The sequence below is a fragment of the Danio aesculapii genome, chromosome 7 (assembly GCF_903798145.1).
Source record: "Danio aesculapii chromosome 7, fDanAes4.1, whole genome shotgun sequence".
NCBI lineage: Eukaryota > Metazoa > Chordata > Actinopteri > Cypriniformes > Danionidae > Danio > Danio aesculapii.
In genome coordinates this window covers 40273806-40292787 of record NC_079441.1, presented here as the reverse complement: position 1 = coordinate 40292787, position 18982 = coordinate 40273806, and the positions used below count along the sequence as shown (strand labels likewise).

Genomic DNA, 18982 nt, shown 5'->3' with positions numbered 1-18982 from the left:
GAACAAAGCAGCTAAACAGAGAGAGACAGCAAAGGACAGTAATTGTTTAAACTATTTTAAGTGGTGCGTTTCAGGACTATTGAAATGTTGAGTTTTTTTGGTTTCTCTGTGTGTGAGCGTGTGAACCCACCACTCTAATAACAAGAGCAATCTGATAAAAGGCTCTTTTATTTTTCTCTAGCTCTTATACACGATCATTTTGTCTGCTGGTCAGTTTTTCCTTTGTTAATGCGCTAGTAAGACATCTCAACGGTGGACATGAACAGTTAAAAGGATCTGGCAACCCATCAGACAGAGTATCTGCAGCATTCAGGGAATAAAAGAAACGTTGGACCTGCAAGAATGTGGCTTCATCAAATGCTTTATATCTCATTGTTAGTCATTGTCTATCATTACATTGCGATTCTATGCTCGGCGTCCTCTTATTTCACAAGTTCACATCACCTGCAGTCAAAACGCCGCTTAAGCACTCGTGATGTACCTGCTAAAGATGCACATCGCAATCACTTCCTTTGTGTAAATGAAACACAAAGCCATCTACAATCAGTAGCCAGTTACTCACACATTAGTTCTACATTCCACATCTGAGCAGTTCAATACAAGCCTTTCCTGTGTCACTGAAGTTCAAAGAGTTTTCTCACACTGCAGCCACAAGGTAAAGTAATGCTGTTTAACATATCTATGCCATAGGATTCATTCACACTGCGAGGAATGGAGATTGACAGATTTAGATCTTCTCCAATGGCTCAATCAAAACGGATTTATATAAAGAAAGCAGTAATGTTAATATGTTAAATAGTTAATGTTGTAATGGACAGTCATGTTGTTGCAGTAGCCCTTCACTAGATTACTATCACTGGGATAACTCGTACACGAAGACCAGGCTTATTGGAAATACCTGACTGAGCCTAAAGTTTTGCGAAATGTAAAATACATTCCTCTGGGTACATTTCATTACACGTTTCAGATGACAAATCCAGTAGAGGACGCTGTCTACATTTTTGTGAATCTGAAACGCTTTACTTAGGTTATGCATGTTTTGTTGCACATTTAAGACACACAACATCTTTTATTATTATTATTATTATTATATGCAAGAGATACAAATTAGGATCACATACAAAGAAAACAAAACAAAGAACAGATGAAAAAAAACTGTACTGACAGGTGTTTGTCTGTATTTGTGTGTGTGTGTGATACGCAACATCTTTTTCTTGTACATGTCCATGAAAAGGTGGGGCTTTTTGTAAGGCTGAAACACAGACATAAACCCAACCAATAGTGTTTTCAAAAACAAACAGAAGAGAAAATGTACTGGGACCACTTTGGCTGAATTTATACAGCATGGTTCAAGTGACGTGAATTCCCTTTTTTTCTCGCCCATGTGGCACAGAACAGATATTGCACATGTATGTGTAAGCAGGTAAAAATCATATAGATTCCAATTTACTCAAATCAGATTTAGGCCTTGTCCATATGTGGAAATTTATCCAATGTAAATCATCCCTCGTGTCTGCAGTGTAAGCAGGACTGGATTTTCACCTGTCAATGTGAGTCTCGCGTCATTAAAAACCATAGCGAACACCCCCCCCCCTATTTATTTTTTTCTTTTTTTAATATTTCCCAAATGATGTTTAACAGATCAAGGAAATTTTCACAGTATGTCTGATAATATTTTTTCTTCTGGAGAAAGTCTTATTTGTTTTATTTTAGCTGGAATAAAAGCAGTTTTAAAAAAATGTAAAAACCATTTTAAGGTCAATATTATTAATAATATAAGCTATATATTATTTTCAATAGTCTACAGAACAAACCATTGTTATACAATAACTTGCCTAATTACCCTAACCTGCCTAGTTAACCTAATTAAGCCTTTAAATGTCACTTTAAGCTGTATAGAAGTGTCTTGAAAAATATCTAGTCAAATATTATTTACTGTCATCATGGCAAAGATAAAATAAATCAGTTATTAGAAATGCTTTATTAAAACTATTATGTTTAGAAATGTGTTGAAAAAATCTTCTCTCCGATAAACAGAAATTAGGGAAAAAAATAAACAAGGCGAATAATTCTGACTTCAACTGTATGTGATTTCAGGTATTGAAGACCCATTTCTTGCTAAAGTGAAGGGAATGGAAAATATTGTAATGCAGTAATGTAATCTGTGAATTAGATTCATGCAATTTTTCAGTTGCAATTTTTACTGCCATGTATTACTACAGTTTTGTCTTGAGATTCAGTGTTTTGTCATTTATCCTTGCTTGTCTTTTCTTTTACATCTTCTCACTGAACATGTCTTTGTGTTTTGTTGTTTGATATAGCTACTGATCATCTCATTGAACTCATTTTCATATTTCTCTCACTTAAAATATGCAGAACCTACTACAGTACACTTGCTATTTTTGACTGATATGAGTTTGTTTGTTTTTAAAGCTCGAATCGCTGAATTCCTCCTCAATTGTAAGTTGCTTTGGACAAAAGTGTCTGCTGAATGATTAAATGTAAACGTAAAAGCTGCCTGTGTATTTGTGTTTTGGGTCTGTCACTCCAAAGTTGTACCTCTGACATACTCAAATTTCCTGTCCAGTTTTCCCCACAATCGTGTACTTTTGTCGTTTCTTACTAAAGTCATCCCCGTCATTAATCTATGGCTGCTCCATCTAGTTTTTCTGTCACTTCTACTTACATTTTCATTGGACTTTTCTTGGCAGGCTTATATTATGGGCTTTAATATATTATGGATTACTTCAGCAGACAGCTAAGGGAAAAATTAGTAGTTATTGTTCTTGTAATTTTTACTTTTCTCTCTATCTCTCTCTATGTTTGTACATTTTCCTACATTCTATTGTATCAATGGCTCCTCGATTTGTACTACTTAGGTCTAAGGGTACACCAAGCCGACGATCGGCTGTTGGTTCTCATCAGTTAGTTAGGTTGGTGTGTTCCACATGTCACTGAGATAATGTCAGACTGAGTTGGCTTGATTCAGCATTTAGAATTGGCATTGCCTGAAGAGAGTGCTCTGATTGGTTGTTCAGCAACAAATCAGAGTGTGAAAACAAACACTGAAGTGATGTAACCAATTCAAGCAAAGAAGCAACACAAATTAGCCAGCTGTAAAGTCACTACATTTCTCAAATATTTGCAAAGAATATGGATTATTAGATTATCAGACATATTTGGTTAAATTCTTCCAATGTGAGTGAAAATTACTGTGATAAAGGTACTAATTGATGCTCTGTTTATGCTTTGTGCTCATTTCATCTTCCAGTTTCCATTTGTGGAATAAGAAAACCAGTGCCCCCTGCTGGTGCAGAAACACATCTTCACATGCAGGTGCAACATTTGCTTTTTTGGTTCAGCTGGCTGCCGTCTGTTTGGTGTGTTCACGCACAGTATTTTGGTCCAGACACAAGTGGTTTTCTTTGGCACTAGTTGTTTGGCGTTGGCTTGGAGTGTTCTAGCCCATAACCATCCAGCCATCCTGGTTGTAAATCATTTGAGTATTTCCTGGAGAGAAGTGTTTTTTCATGTTGTGTTTCAGGGCAGCTTCATCTTTGAGTATCTCTTTCATATTGCATTACATACATAGAACATCAGTGTCTGGTGTGTCTCTGTACTTTGTTTAATTCTGTGAAATATTTATGCTACTTTGACATCTTGAGTACATCACGTTTGGTAAAACCCTCATTAAATTTAATACAAAATATAATAAATTATTACTAAACAAAAAATGTAATCTATGTATCTATGTCAGTATATTATGTTAATCACATCCTATTTGTGCCATTTAACTTGTTCGTTTTGTTGTTCATCATTTTTATATTCAAAAGACTAGATGATTCCTCTAAAATCTATTTTCTGCAGGATGTTTTAAGGGCAAATCTATGTCTTTCTTAAAAAGGAGCTTTGTTAGTGCATCGTATAACAGAATGAGGCCTCACGCTTTACATGAATGAACACAGAATATGACAAAGCTTGGGTTGTATAGTGAAAAAATAAATAATTCCCTGAAAACTGTTCTCTCTGATGTAATCAGTTTTGTTTTCTTTACTTTACATTGCCACTGTTTCAATTTGATTGTTTACATGCATTTACTTTACTGCCTTATTGGAGTGAAATCTTTCCGAGCAGTTGGTTAAACTGATGGGATTGCAAACAGAAAAGCAAAATTGAGAAGAGTTTAGAATAGAAACAAATTTGCATTCACCAGAGCTAGAGGTGCTTGTGACATTGTAGATGTTCAGCTCCTGACTCTCAAAATCAGTAAAAACATTAAGGTTTTGAATTAATTGCAGGTGTTAACACTTACACTGACAGTCCTTGAATAAACATGTAAGAAGAAACATCTCATAGATGCTCAGCGGGTTCACTGTATGATGAATGTGTTCATTCAGTATCATTGTGGGAGTTAAAGGGCCACTAGGGAGGAAATGTCTCCACAGAATTGTGTGTTTTTTTTCTATTTCGAGTATTTGTGGCACTGTTTTATCCTGCTCTAATGTACGTGACTCTTCTCTGTGCAGACTGTTTATTGACTGGTTCAGTTCAGTTTCAACCAACTATTCTAAAACTTACTTATTCAAAGTAATTGTTTCAGTGTTCTTTCTTTGTAATTAAAACCTTGGATAATTCTAATATAGAGTAACACCCTATTGCAATTAAATTGCAGCTGTAAGATTAAATAGCATGGTTTCGTATTGGCCAAAGTCAAAGCATTTGTTTTCAGGAGAGACATGTATGCACGTGGGTTTGACTAAGGGTTTGCTCTTTCAGAGACATTTGTTCACTGCCCTGAGCTGTTGTCTCTGGTGTCACACAAGTGTTGAGTAGATTGTGAGTGTGTGTGTGCGTGTGTGTGTGTGTGTGTGTGTGTGTGTGTGTGTGCAGCTGCTGCTTTTGTAGTCTGTAAGGGGAGGTTTAATAGAAATCTTTAATTCTTAATCTTCAATTGAAGTCTTAACCTTCAACACGACATTTACTTCAAGACAAATGTGCACTGTTAGTTTTCTGTTAGTGATCTTGAGTTAGGTACTAGTGATCAGTTTGTTAATTACATAAATATCTCCACCTCACGTTCTTTTTTTTCTTTATTTTTTTTTTTGTCACTTTTTATTCAGCGACCTGGCATGCCATCAGGAGCACGAATGCCTCATCAAGGGGCCCCGATGGGGCCTCCAGGACCACCATATGGAGGAAGTCCTGCTGTCCGGCCTGGACTTACCAATCAGTCCATGGAGACCAGTCGCAAACGGCCCAATCCTGCACAGCAGCAGATCCAGCAGCAGGCCGTACAGAACCGAAACAGAAAGTGAGTATAACATGACATGCTCAGGAACCCATATTAAGATACAGTAAATTTGAGCATATTGTGCCTTGTTTTATACTGAGGTACGGTACAGTATAGTATAGTACGATTAGGTATGGGTCACTCTGATCTGGGTTGTGTTTCCCCTCCCTTACTTGGTAGAGGGTTTGTTTGACAGAAAATTGCATCAACCTCATTCTTACTTGAAGAGGAAAGCCATAGAATGTGTCCATTGTGTCCAGTATCATTTTGGGAGATTAAAGGGCCACTAGGGAGGAAATGTCTCCACAAAAATGTATTTTTCATTTAATAAAAGGAACTAATAAAAGTAGTTTGACTTTTTTTGCCCATATAAAATACAGACGTACATAGAGATGTTCACATATCACGTATTTTGCATGATTAAATTTATTATTTCAAATGTGGATGTGCGGCAAGCATGTACAAATAAAGAGAGGTACAGTAGCTGCCTCCCTACACATTGAGACATGAGTAAACAGCCCCATAAACAACAATGGAGGACATGCAGCAGATCCTGTTCTTGCTTTTTGGCAAATGGCTGTTAGTCACAAAAAAGTTGACAAGCTATGTTTGAGCTCGGGTAGAATTAAGAAACATTTTTACAGTTAACACATACAGATAAAACAGATATAAGTTACAGATAAAAAATGTGCTAAACACTGTTTGTCAACATTAGGTTTAACACAAAATTCTAATATTATAAACATTCTAAACATAACTGATGAGGAAAAAAACTCTGAAGACTGAAGTCACAGTTTCGGGATCCTAACATATCAGATGCTAAAAGCAAACAACAAACAATGCTAATATGTGTCCTCATTACCATCTTGTAGTATTGCAAAAAAATCATGATCCTAACCTGTATCTCCACAGCAAAACCACACAGTGGTTGGTGTTTTCTGAACCATTAAGACATTGTGAGTTCACAGACTTTAAGTTTATCTCTTCAGCCCAGATAGTTCAGAGATGGTCAGAAGATCGAGCTGTCACAAATTGGCATGCGGGTTTCAGTAAAGTTCATTGGTCCAAATTTTCATATCACACACAGTTGCTGTAGATTAGTCATCAGCATGTCTTCAAAGAGTTTCATGTTTAGTGTGGAGAAATTAAATGCTTGTTGCTGTAATCTGGTTAGGACGCATTTTTAAAATGACTTTATTTCATTTCATTTCGTTTGCACTGTTTGTTTTGGGTGCCGTTTGTTGGCTGTTTTTCTATCACAGGCTTGATCCCATATGAACCAAGCTTATTTCTTGTAAATCACTTTAATTTCCCAAATGCTTTCAATGGGGTCACTCACTGGTCTTGTAGCACAAATCTGTCTGACATATGTCTTAGTTTGCACAGTGGCAGTTAATCTGATCTGTGGAGTCTTCAGTCTGCTGGACAACCATTGACTGAGCTGTTGTGACAGAAAAAGACCCACTCACTGACAAATATTGTACATGATACTTGTTTCTTCTTTTGTTTTTCTCAATCTCTCTTGCTCTCCCTCTCTCTCTTTGAATCAGCTTCATTGATTCACATTCTTGCTCATTCTGTCTCTCGACCTTGTCTGACACATTAGTGTAACATTATCTTGCATTGTCTAGAAACCTCCTGGCTCACACCAGACTAATCAATGCAGTAGCTGTGTGTGTGTGTGTGTGTGTGTGTGTGTGTGTGTGTGTGTGTAATAACAAGGCCTGGCATATCAGATGCTTTGTCCTCTAGTTCTGCTGTTTCTTGTACAACTCCTTTATTGTCAGTTTTGTGTGTTTAGCTATTTATAATGTGTCATCAACATATTCAGTAATACTAAACTTGCACAAAAACTGCACACACACTCAAACACACTCAGTACCCTCTAATGAAGGACCCTTCGAATGCCATCAGGAAGCCTGTTGGATTTCCTGGACCAAATGAGATGCCAGGGAGGCAGATGGACTTGAGAGAGACCCAATCAGATCCCACACTTGGATCAAAGTAGGAGTTTATTCTGCTGCATGATGGATTCACACGTTTGATCCCACCCTTGCCCCGAGCCTTGACCCCTTTACCCCAGCACATCTTGTCCCCAAAAAGACCTCTCCCTAACAAGGATTGCCCACCCTCACCTCTGATCTACCACAAGCTTGATGTCTGATAGTTACTATCAAAGATTATTCCTTCAAACGGCAATGTTTAAATTCAGTTTTAGACCAGCTGATCTGCATTTATTTCACTGCTGAGTCAAACACTTTTAAAGATTTTGAAGGTTTTAAAGCTCACTTTAGCATGAATGTGCTTGCGTCTGCTGTTGCATGGCATGATGACAGATGTAGTATGTGAGAGATTGTTTTAAAATTGTGACCCACCAAGCCAACATCAAAGAACTTATATCAAGAGCAGTACTTTACCAACTGTAACAGCAAGTACCAAATCTCAAATCCTTTGCTTGTTTTTATCATTTTGCTTTTATTCTTGTGCCTTGTGGCTTTTTTTCTAAACTGAACAACCAGCCAGAGTTACTTCTCACCAACAGCTCGACTGTGTTTCTTTATGCTGAATCGTTTAAAATGCTATGGATGTAAGCCAGACTGGAGTCAACATGCGGAATACACTGCAAATACTAGCCTAACAATACGCTTAACATTGGCTGACCGTTGGCTGACCGTTGGCTTGGTGTGTCACAGCCCTTACACAAGATGCCAATTAGCATCTCAGCCTTTTCACAAATATCTAAATACATTTATTGAGTCAAGCCTACTGATCTGTTTAGTTGACTGTAGATATGTAGACAAATTTGTTGGTACCCTTGTATATATTTTCTGAAAAGTTGAAACTGACCATTGTATTGTATTTACAGTAATACAAATCAGACTTTGCTTATTATATTGAAAAGGCATGGACAAAAAAAAAGCCTAAATAGGATAGTTCAGCCCCAAAACGAACATTTTTACAGCATTTACTCTCACTCCATTTCTTCTTTTTTTATTACAAGGTTTTCTGATGAATGTTGGGTGAAAACATCCATACTAAGAAAAAAGTGGAGTACTATGGAAGTGGATGGCTATTTTTTTTCTTACATTACTCAGTAAATCTTCCTTTGTGTTCAGCAAAGGAAAGAAACTCAGAACAGGTTTGGACCAAATGAAGGGAGAGTACATAATGAGCAATGTATGTAATTCTTAATAGGACTTATGCAACATCAAATACCCATGTGAACGTCACAGAGCTTTCTGACTTTTAGCAGTACATTTAGCTTCAGAATGTCTTGATAGTGTTGAGATTTGAATGCGTGCTGCACAGTTTCTAGGCACCCTGTGCTAGATGCAGCAAAGCAGCCCCAAATATAATCAAGCCTCAACCACGTTTCACATTAGGTATGTTGTTCATTTCTTTGAGCTATTTTTTAGCCTTTGAACATAGCGCTTATATGCCTTGCCATCTTTCTGGAGGACATTTTCCCAGAAGCATTGTGCCTTGTCAAAATGCATTTTTAGCAAATTTCAGTCTGAAATTTTTAGGTTTTCTTCCAGCAGTGGAGTCCTTCTGGGTTTTCTTCCATGGAGCCTGCTGTTACTCAAAAAGCAGTGGAGTCTGTCATCAGACACTGATATACGTTGACTTTAAATTTCAGCTTGTATGTCTTGGGAAGATTTCCTCTGCTGTTTTTCTACCGTTAGCACAATCCTTTTGATCGTTCTGGACTCAGTTCACTACAGTTTGGTCAGTTGGCTACAACTGCAGTCTGTTGACAACATGCAGCATTAGACACAGGAAAATCCAGCTGCTTGGAGATGGTCACGTTGCCTTTACCTTTAACATGTTTATCATGATTTCTTCTGGATCCTCTCAGACCATTGTCTCCTTCGTTTTCTCTGATCAGTGTAGTGCTGTGCACACAATGATGCCAAGCTGCAGTGTATGAATAACTGATTTCAAGATTAAATAGATGTAAAATTAAGTCAACATTTTATCTGAAACATCGTCATCACAACTACATATGACATATGATATGCCAGTAGTGGAATTATTGTTGAAGCGGTGGTCAAATTAAAGTGTCGTCTGAATTGACACCAGATTCAAAATGAAGCAACAACTACTGCTTGTTTATACCAACAAATCTGTTCAGAGCTTTCTGTAGAATAAGCAATAATTCATGTCTTTTCATATATTCTTTGCATTGCTCTGATATATGAAATGCATGCAGCGACACATGAGAGTTGCTCTCAGTTTCATCGGTTTTCAGGAGAATTGAAGCACGAGGAGAAAAAAAATACTTTTGAGCTAATCGAGAAGAAAAAACGTGCTGGTGTGGTTTTTACTAATACAGTTGTACCAATACTGACCTGAGATGGCTTTATAGACCCGCTAGTTCTATACTGAGGTTCATTGTAAAATAACAGAAATTGTGTTTCTTATTTTAAACTTTCATTGTTTCCGTGACAGTCTCACAGTGTTTGTACTTTTGTGTGTTCTGGTTGGTGGTCACCTGTATGTATTGTACAAAATAGTTTTTGGGAGTTAAAAGCACATGCCAAACAATACTTATCCTTGAGTACACTTTTTGTCTGTCTAGTCAATAGGGCTGATGTGTTTTTGTTTTGACCAATGCAGCTGTCCACTAGCAGTTTCTACATTTGATGTCTTGTGTGAAATTAAGAATAAACACACAGGCACTAAAAGACCTCAGCATCATTGTAGGTTTAAGAAAAAAACATTTGCTTTAAGAAAAAGAAGATACTCATACACGACCATATTCACACCTGTCAGATCCTGCAAGTTATGCAAGTTTAAGCAGCGACGATTCTAGTAGATTCTAGTAACGTCTTCTGTGCCAATGGTTGCCAGCACCATCTGGGCTGGCGTTGCACACACAAACACACTCACACCAGCTTTCCCGCATCCTGGACCAGCCCCAGAATTTTAGCAGATGTCCCGGGTGCTCCACTGTCAGTCTCCATAGTAACATCTTGTGTTTTTTTTTTGCCTTTCCTCTCTGTTCCCCCTTTCTCCCTCTTTCTGCAGTGCCAAGAGGAGGAAGATGGCTGATAAGATCCTTCCACAAAGGGTGAGTAAGAGATCTGAGCCTTTTCATTGCTTTCATTGGTTTGGCTGAGGGTTTGTGTGTGTGTGCGCAAATGTGCAGGGATGAAGATGCATGGGTGTGCACGTCTGTTCTCCATCTCGGCCTTTTAGAGGGGCGGTATCCTCTACCAAGCAAGCGACACGATGGAGCGAAATGTTTTCGGAGGGTCTTTGCACTCAGTAATTGTCAAGCAGACAATGGAGACGTTGTATACTTTAAACTTATTACATTAGGCCTTTTCAAAAATATATTGTAGAGAGTCTAAATTATCTCTTGATTATATATGTTATAGATAATGTTAGCTATCAAATGTGTTTCATATTCGTACATTTATTATATATTAAATCTACAACTGCATTACAGCTGTCAGCTCATGATTAAATGGCTGTTTGTTGAAGACTATTATTGGTCATTTCATCTCTGAAAATGGGTTTAAACATTGTTCATGGACGATTGTGTTCTTAGTTATTTATAGTCACTATGTCACTACGAAATGGTTGTGTCGGATAAGATAAGCAACACTATGTGTGTGTGTTATCAGGCCATATACATAGATACAACTCCAATGGAGACGCCAGATGCATTAGTCATTCACAAAACACTCAGTCTGTCCGCAGTCCACAGAACAAGAGAGGACGATACTACAATGGTTTGTATTTCATTATCAATGCTCCCATTTACAAAATGAGGTTTTATTGAATTCCTTTTTTCCAGATCCGTGAGCTTGTTCCAGAGTCACAGGCGTATATGGATCTGTTGGCATTCGAGCGCAAATTAGACCAGACCATAATGCGCAAACGGGTGGACATCCAAGAGGCACTTAAGAGACCCATGAAGGTAGATATGTCTTTTGAATTTCACCTTCCAGAATCCAATTAAAAATGTGTTTGCCTTTGTCCTTTTGTTTAACTATAAATAACACTTATTAAACCTGGCACAGTAATTTCCACCTGCAGTTTAGTTGCCTTTAAATATTGCTTGCATAAATCAAAGACATACAACACCATACAATGTAAATGAGCATAAAATGAGGCTGTTGCTGTTGTTCTGAGTCAATACAGCCTCTCATATTTTACCAGTTATTAGCTTAAAAGCATTTCAACTCTCTTCTTTTTGTATTTGAAGCAAAAGCGCAAACTGCGTCTCTACATCTCCAACACGTTTAATGCTGCCAAGCCTGATGCAGAGGACTCTGAAGGCAGCATTGCATCTTGGGAGCTGCGTGTGGAGGGCAAACTGCTGGATGATGTGAGTCAATTGCTCTTTAATCGATAATGGTGTTTTAAGCACTGCTTTAAAGCACAAGGGTGCTGGTGCTTCTTTATTTGGGGGGAAAGTAGCGCATATAAACTCTTTGATCACAAGATTTTGTGTCTGACATCATACCTTGTGAATGGCAGTTATGTGCATTTTAAACGGGTGAGGTTAAATTTACTCTGCCAGGCTCCGAGTCTTGACCACAGACATGTGCCTCGCTCACTAGTGAGATCATTTCCCAGCCTCCATCCAAACACGCATGCCAGAGTGTTCTGTGAGTCCATTGACTCGGGTTGTTTTTTCTTTTTCTGCTCTTTTGATAGTTCAGTGCATATCTTAAAGGAATATGTTCAGCTAATTGCATCGGACACTCTGTCGACAGCATTTGTGGCATGCTTTTATTTTTAAGAGGGCATTTTAACCTAAAAAGCATGTTTCCTGTAATGCGCTTATAATGGTAGTCTAGCAGGCTCCAAAAATAAATGTTTAAAATATGTGCACACTTTTCAGATGTACTGTATAATAATAAACCATGAATATTTTACATGTTAGACTTGCTTGAACGAATCATTTACCATTCTAGTCACTGTGAGTTACCAGGAAGGGACGTGACATAACTATTCATGAAGTGCTGTTTATGTGGAGCAAACCCCACCAACAGGAATTGTGTTGTAACCAATAACCAGAGTTTACAGTTATCTTTAATTCTCAGGGTGTCTTTAATTCTCAGTAATGTATTTTTTATTTACAATAACCTAAAAACTGCTTATTGGTTTCTATCAGAACCATTATTAAACAGAAGTCTGGCAAGCTGTAACTGAGGCTCACTGGATGATTGTTTTCCTTTCATCTCCAGCTACAAACACACAGGAGCATGACTGAACAAACAAATCTAACAAATGCTAGTAAATAAAAGCAAGTAAAAATTAATTTTGACCTTATTGATGACCTTTATGATAATAAGACAATGTATTGTTGGTTTAAAACAGGGGTGTCCAAACTCGGTCCTGGGGGGCCAGTGTCCTGGAGAGTTTAGTTTCAACCCTAATCAAACGTACCTGAACTAGCTAATCAAGCTCTTACTAGATATTAGGGTGTTTGAGGGATCTTAAAAAGTCTTAAATTGACTGAAATATTGTGTTGTAGGTCTTAAATCTGTTTTAAACAGGTCTTAATTTTACATTTGTTCAATAATAGCTACCCAGTCTGGTCAATCACCAACAATCCATCTCAATTAAACTTAACTTTTTAATTAACTGTAAATATTTTAACTGTATTTACCATAATGGTTTAATTATTTTCCTTATTATAACATTTGTTTAAAAGCTCTCTGTGTATTTACTGCTGAGGACATACGATTGTCCTTTTTTTTATTTTAAAGAAAGTTTATGTTGAAAAAAAACTGTGTATGTTTACAACTAGAGCTTGCTTGATTTGAGACAATATTTAAATATTTTGTTAAGAAATATCTGATATATATATATATATATATATATATATATATATATATATATATATATATATATATATATATATATATATATATATATATAAAATTGATATGAAATATTTTTGATAGGGAAAATAAAAATCTTTTCTATCTGGGCTATTCGGAAAAACTCCTAAGCGTTTAGCCCTGTATGAGTCTAAAATTTCATTCATAATGGTCTTAAAAATGTCTTAAATTTAACTTGGTGAAACCTGCATAAACCCTGAGATATACTAAAAACTTTCTAGCAGGCGTGTTAAAGCAAGTTGGAAGTGAACTCAACAGGACACCTGCCCTCCAGGACCGAGTTTGGACACCCCTGTTTTTTTGTTTAGAATAATTTTTTCAGGGTTTTCACCTTTAATGTACAGGACAGTAGAGAGTAATGACAGGAAAGTGTGGTGAGCAGAGAGAGGGGAAGTATCAGCATAGGACCTCGAGGCGGGAATCGAACTTGGGTCGCTGTGAACACCAGAGTGCATGTGTCGACGTACTAACCACTACACCATTGGAACCGACGGACAGCCCTGAAATACTGAAATACTTGCTAATGTACTATACTATAAACATCTGAAATAAACACCTAAAATAAAATGAAATAAAAATTAAATAAATAAAAATAAAATTAAAATTAAAAACACCTAAAATAAAATTAACTGAGGGATTTGTAACACTTAAGTTTAAGTAACGATTCACACCATTTACTAGTAGCTTACCTGACTATTCTTAATATATTAACAGTTTATTAGCACTTATAAAGCATGATCTTGTTGTACATCAACAATCCTACCCAAAACCTAACTCCAACTAGCTTACTAACCATTAATAAGCAGCTACAATACAGGATCCGTAAGGGATGGAGGGGAACATATGATTTCCCAGTAGTGGCATTATTGTTGAAACGGTGGTCAAATTAAAGTGTCATGTGAATTGGCACCAGATTCAAAATGAAGCAACAACTACTGCATCATGTGTTAGGGAAGAAGAGGAGAGATTGAAACATAGGGGAGAAGTAAGGGGTGCATGAGTTTGCTTTCAATCTGCACCAAGGGGCAGTGGATGAACTAGACCAGTATTTCTCAACCATGTTCCTGAAGGACCACCAACAATGCATGTTTTGGATGTCTCCTTTGTCTGTCACACCCATTACATGTCTTTCAGTCTCAGAGTGCAGAGCTGGTGGTCCTCCAGGAACATGGCTGAGAAACAATGAACACACTGTAAAAATGTGGTAACAAAAGCCCATCACTCAGTTGACATCCTTGAAGTAATGATTTGGAAACTCTAGATTTACCAACCCCCAAAAAGTACTAATGATTTGATCAAGGGATTAAAGGAAATGCTTGGGTAGATACAAATGAACACACTGAAATACAAAAAGAAATTTGAGCATTAATTACATAAAAAATAATACGACCAATCAATGATAAGGGTAAAAACTGCTTCATCTTTGAAAATCAGACTTAGATTTCTCCAACAAAGGGAGAACGTTTGTAGCAAGTGAAGAAGGAAACGATCTAGTTATATTAATGCCAAGATCCATTAATAGGCAACTAATTAGTATTTTGAGCTAAAAGTCTTCGTTAATGGTTTGTTAATAGCATGAATTGTACGTTGAAATAAAGTGTGACCGATGGAGTAAATGTTAAAATTTTTAAATGTTTATGCAATGCAGCGTAAATTTAACCTCTTGGGCTTCTCTAACCAAGTCTGGTTTAGCTAATACACTAGAGGCCTGCTTTTCCATGCCCAGAGAAAGGAAACTAGCACTTATTGATGATGGTTTGGAAGGACTCGTGCTGTTTCTGGGCTCAGTGGAATGTGGTGCTGCTCAGCAAATGCCACATGTCAGACTGTTCTCTACCATGGAAAGTTTGATGTGGTGTAAGGTTCTTGTTTTCCAGCAATGTCTTCATGCTTGAAACTGGTACGTTTGTTCAGTGGCACTCTCTAAAAACAGTATCCATGTTTTCATTCTCAGCCAGGAAAGATGAAGAGGAAGTTCTCCTCATTCTTCAAGAGTTTGGTGATTGAGCTTGACAAAGACCTCTATGGCCCTGATAACCATTTGGTTGAGGTGAGTGCTTGATTTTCTGCTTGTTATTGTATATAATGGTGAATGGCAAACAGCTAAAATCGCAATATTTCATATTTTATATATAATTCCTCAAAAATTGTCATTTTGGATGTATGTTTAATACGGCTGCAAACAAAATATGTATTGTTTCAGCTCTGCCATCACAGTAGGCACATCTCGGGATGTCAAGTAGAGGTCATAGTTGACCAGGCAGCACAGCTCAGGAAGTCTGAAACAGTCTAATGTTTGTGGATTAATTGCCATGATTAATCATAGTACAGTGGACGTTTTATCATTTGAACATTTTAAAGCCTGTTCAGGGTTCATACGGTCCTGGAAAACCTGGAAAAGTCATGACATTTCGAAAAGGCATTTTCTAGGCCTGGAAAAGTTTGAAAAAACAAATAAAACCAAAATGTTCTGGAAAAGTCATGAAACTTTGTTTAACAATTATCTGTGTACTTGAATATATTTGAGATGAACTTGACTTATACTTGACACTATATTTGATAGGTAAGCTTCAAAAAAATAAAATGGGTAATAAAAGCAATAACTTAAATAATCAAAAGCAATTTCAGCTTCGCCTCTCTTTCACTCACTTTCACCGTACTTCAAGATGCATTTTGAGTATTGTGTCCAGAAACAATATCTAACTACAGAGGTAAGATTACTGTGGGTGCTAAAGGCTAGTTTGTACTAATCTTAAGTCTTGTAAAAACACAAGTCAACATTATAAAATCTTCACGCAGACAGCAAGATTCTTTCTAAAAACTTTTTCACAGATATAAAAATAAATACAAACTATATGGATTGTCACATATTTTTTGATATGCTGTAATAAATTTGAACGTGCATTATTTCTTATTAACCACATGTATGTACACATTACATGAAACATGAAACAAGATCATGAATATTTACCTTAAAGTTTTGGAAAGGTCATTGAAAAGACTGTTTTATAACTGTAACAAGAGGTGATTCAATCATAGCTGTTTTAACATTATTTATCAATATGTGGACATTTTTGCATTCTCAGAAGCTACAGAAATTAAATATGTAAAACAGGAAATACGTTGGGACCATTGTTTTTGTTTACATCCCTTTGGGGTACCAATATGGACTCTTTAAATACAAATGTGCCCCTTTTGAAAAGGTACCACCGCAGTGATAGCTCTTGTGCCTTTTTTCTGAGAGTATACCCAGAAATCTGTAGTTTATCAAACGCGCTTCACTACAAAATTACTCTAAATTCACTACAATTCTTCTAAAACAATGAACTCTTTTCAAATAGAGCTATTCAAGTGAAATGTTTTCATGTCAATGTATTTTTCAAAAAATTAAATATTGCGTATATGTTGGGAACGGCTTACATGTTGGTTTGTTTGTTTTTCAGTACAGGAAAAACAGTAGGGTTTTTTTTTTTTGTTTTCTTTGTGAGTGTAAGAAAGCATGATGATTATTTTCCTCCCCAGTGGCATCGTACCGGCACCACTCAGGAGACAGACGGCTTTCAGGTGAAAAGACCTGGAGATGTTAATGTGCGCTGCACCCTGCTGTTAATGCTGGATTACCAGGTCAGTTAAACAAAATGCCTTTTGATTAAAAAAATATCATCAAGACCATGAAGCCTTGAATTTATTAGATTTCATTTCATTAGATTTTGATTAAATTTCATTGAAATGACTAAATAAAGTAGCAACCCTAATAGTGGAGGGTGAAAGTCACGTATGTAAGTATATTTGAAAAAGAAATGATTGAGTGTCAGGTCTTTTTACTAAATTTGTAATGATTTATTTTATGAGTAAAAGAAAAGCCACTGACCTAGTCACAGTTTTCAAAAAGGAATGAGTTTGATGTAAAATAGTTTTGTATTCACCAAAAAAAAAATCATCATTTACTTACCCTGAAGTTTTAAACCTGCACAAGTCTCTTTCTTCTTCTGAAGCTATTTTGAACCGTGTTCATAACCAAACAGTTGCTGGTCTACAAAAATACTGTGCAAGTCAAAAGCTCACAATCTTCAAAATATTTTCCCATTTTCTGCAGTGAAAAGAAACAGACTCTTCTTAAGAATAACTTAAGGGTGATTAATGTCATTTAATGTGTGATTAATGCCATGGAATCATGGAAATTCAACTTTTTGGTCATTGAAAGTAGGAATCCTGCTTAACTGATTAATGTTAGCATGTGTCAATGGCGGTGTGTCCTGTGTGCAGCCTCCTCAGTTTAAGCTGGATCCACGTCTGGCTCGTCTGCTGGGCATTCACACACAGACCCGCTCCAGTATCATACAGGCCCTCTGGCAGTACGTCAAAACCAACAAACTGCAGGACTCGCATGACAAGGAGTACATCAACTGTGACAAGTACTTTCAGCAGGTACACCTGATTACAAGCTTTCATTCACAGTCATGAATAGCATTCATAAAAGATAATTGATATGAATTTAACATGGTGCAAGCTCATTAAGTTATATGATGGAATATTTATATAAAGCCAGTTTAAACTATATTCTAATAAAGAGCTGTGTTTCTGTCGACAACAGATCTTTGACTGTCCACGTCTGAAGTTCTCTGAAATTCCCCAGCGCCTCACCAACCTTTTACTGCCCCCCGACCCTATTGTCATCAACCACATCATCAGGTTTGTGTGCTTTCGCTTTATGTGCTCCTGGTCCAAAGTTTGAAATCAGTAAAATTTGTGTTTTTGAAAGAAAATGATAAAATTCGTTTATTTTTAAATAAAAATAAGAATTTTCATACAAATAACGGCAAATCAAAAGTCCTTCACAAGCATGAATCAGATATAAAAACATCATCAACATAAGTAGTTAAAACTTTGGATGATTCAGCAAATACAGAGAATAAAGTACACGCAAAACATTTATAGATATTTAAAATATATTAAAAAGTCATCTAAAAACAAGTCAAAATAAATAAATGAATAAAGAAATAACCAATGGGAATATGTCTTGACATACAATCATAAAAGTAGGAGGGTGTCAAGTTATGCAATACTTTATAAACTAGTATAAAAATCTTACAATCAATCCTTTTGTACTAAAGTAATATAATTCTATTAAAACCAGTGGAACATGTTTTAGTTTTTTTCAATATGAATATTACTCTTGCTGCTGCATTTTGTTGCATTCAATTGCAGCTTAACTGTACAAACCGTGGGTACACATTACAGTAATCAGTCAAGAGAAGATAAATGCATGAATTATAGCATCTTAGCATTTTTAAAAGATGAGAAAATGAATGAGTCCTGGTAATGTTTTCTAATGATAAAAACTTGTTTCGGTCTCTTTTTCCCCATTCACAAAGGATACTTTGATCAAATTGGACTTTTAATAACGTAAACATTTATTTGAAAAACAAATATTCTAAAAGATCAAAATGTATCACTGTTTCCCGCAAATTATTATTCAGGAAATCTGTTTTCAGCATTAATAAAAATAAGAAATGCTTTCTGAATGTGTCAGGTAAAAATATTAAAATGACTTTTGAAGGATCATGTGACACTTGCATGTATGTTACTTGTGATTACATGTAATAAAGTAATGTGATACTTCTATAGAGTAAGAACACTCAGCTTTGTCATCAAAGGAAAGAATTACATTAAAATATATGAACTAGACAGCAGATATTCCACTGTTTTTGGGTTTTCACTGTAATCATAAGAGGCAGCTTTTCAAAAACATTAAAAAGCTCTTGTCTGATCTCTTTACACAGTATGTTGTGTGTTTATTTGCATCATCGTTTGGATTTACCCTCAT

At 36.4% G+C, this 18982-nt stretch overlaps 1 protein-coding gene across 3 annotated transcripts in view; it reads left to right on the top strand.

The window, feature by feature from the left end:
• smarcd3b (SWI/SNF related, matrix associated, actin dependent regulator of chromatin, subfamily d, member 3b) overlaps positions 1 to 18982 on the top strand; it is a 50554-nt gene that overhangs the window by 26435 nt on the left and 5137 nt on the right. For 2 of the 3 annotated variants that reach the window (XM_056461953.1, XM_056461952.1), the window contains exons 2-10: positions 5121 to 5311; positions 7205 to 7294; positions 10322 to 10364; positions 11097 to 11219; positions 11508 to 11630; positions 15110 to 15205; positions 16678 to 16779; positions 17422 to 17583; positions 17750 to 17847. In XM_056461953.1, the coding sequence (XP_056317928.1) occupies positions 5121 to 5311; positions 7205 to 7294; positions 10322 to 10364; positions 11097 to 11219; positions 11508 to 11630; positions 15110 to 15205; positions 16678 to 16779; positions 17422 to 17583; positions 17750 to 17847 (1028 nt within the window). The remainder of the gene's footprint in view (positions 1 to 5120; positions 5312 to 7204; positions 7295 to 10321; positions 10365 to 11096; positions 11220 to 11507; positions 11631 to 15109; positions 15206 to 16677; positions 16780 to 17421; positions 17584 to 17749; positions 17848 to 18982) is intronic. The other variant, XM_056461954.1, reaches the window with a different exon arrangement.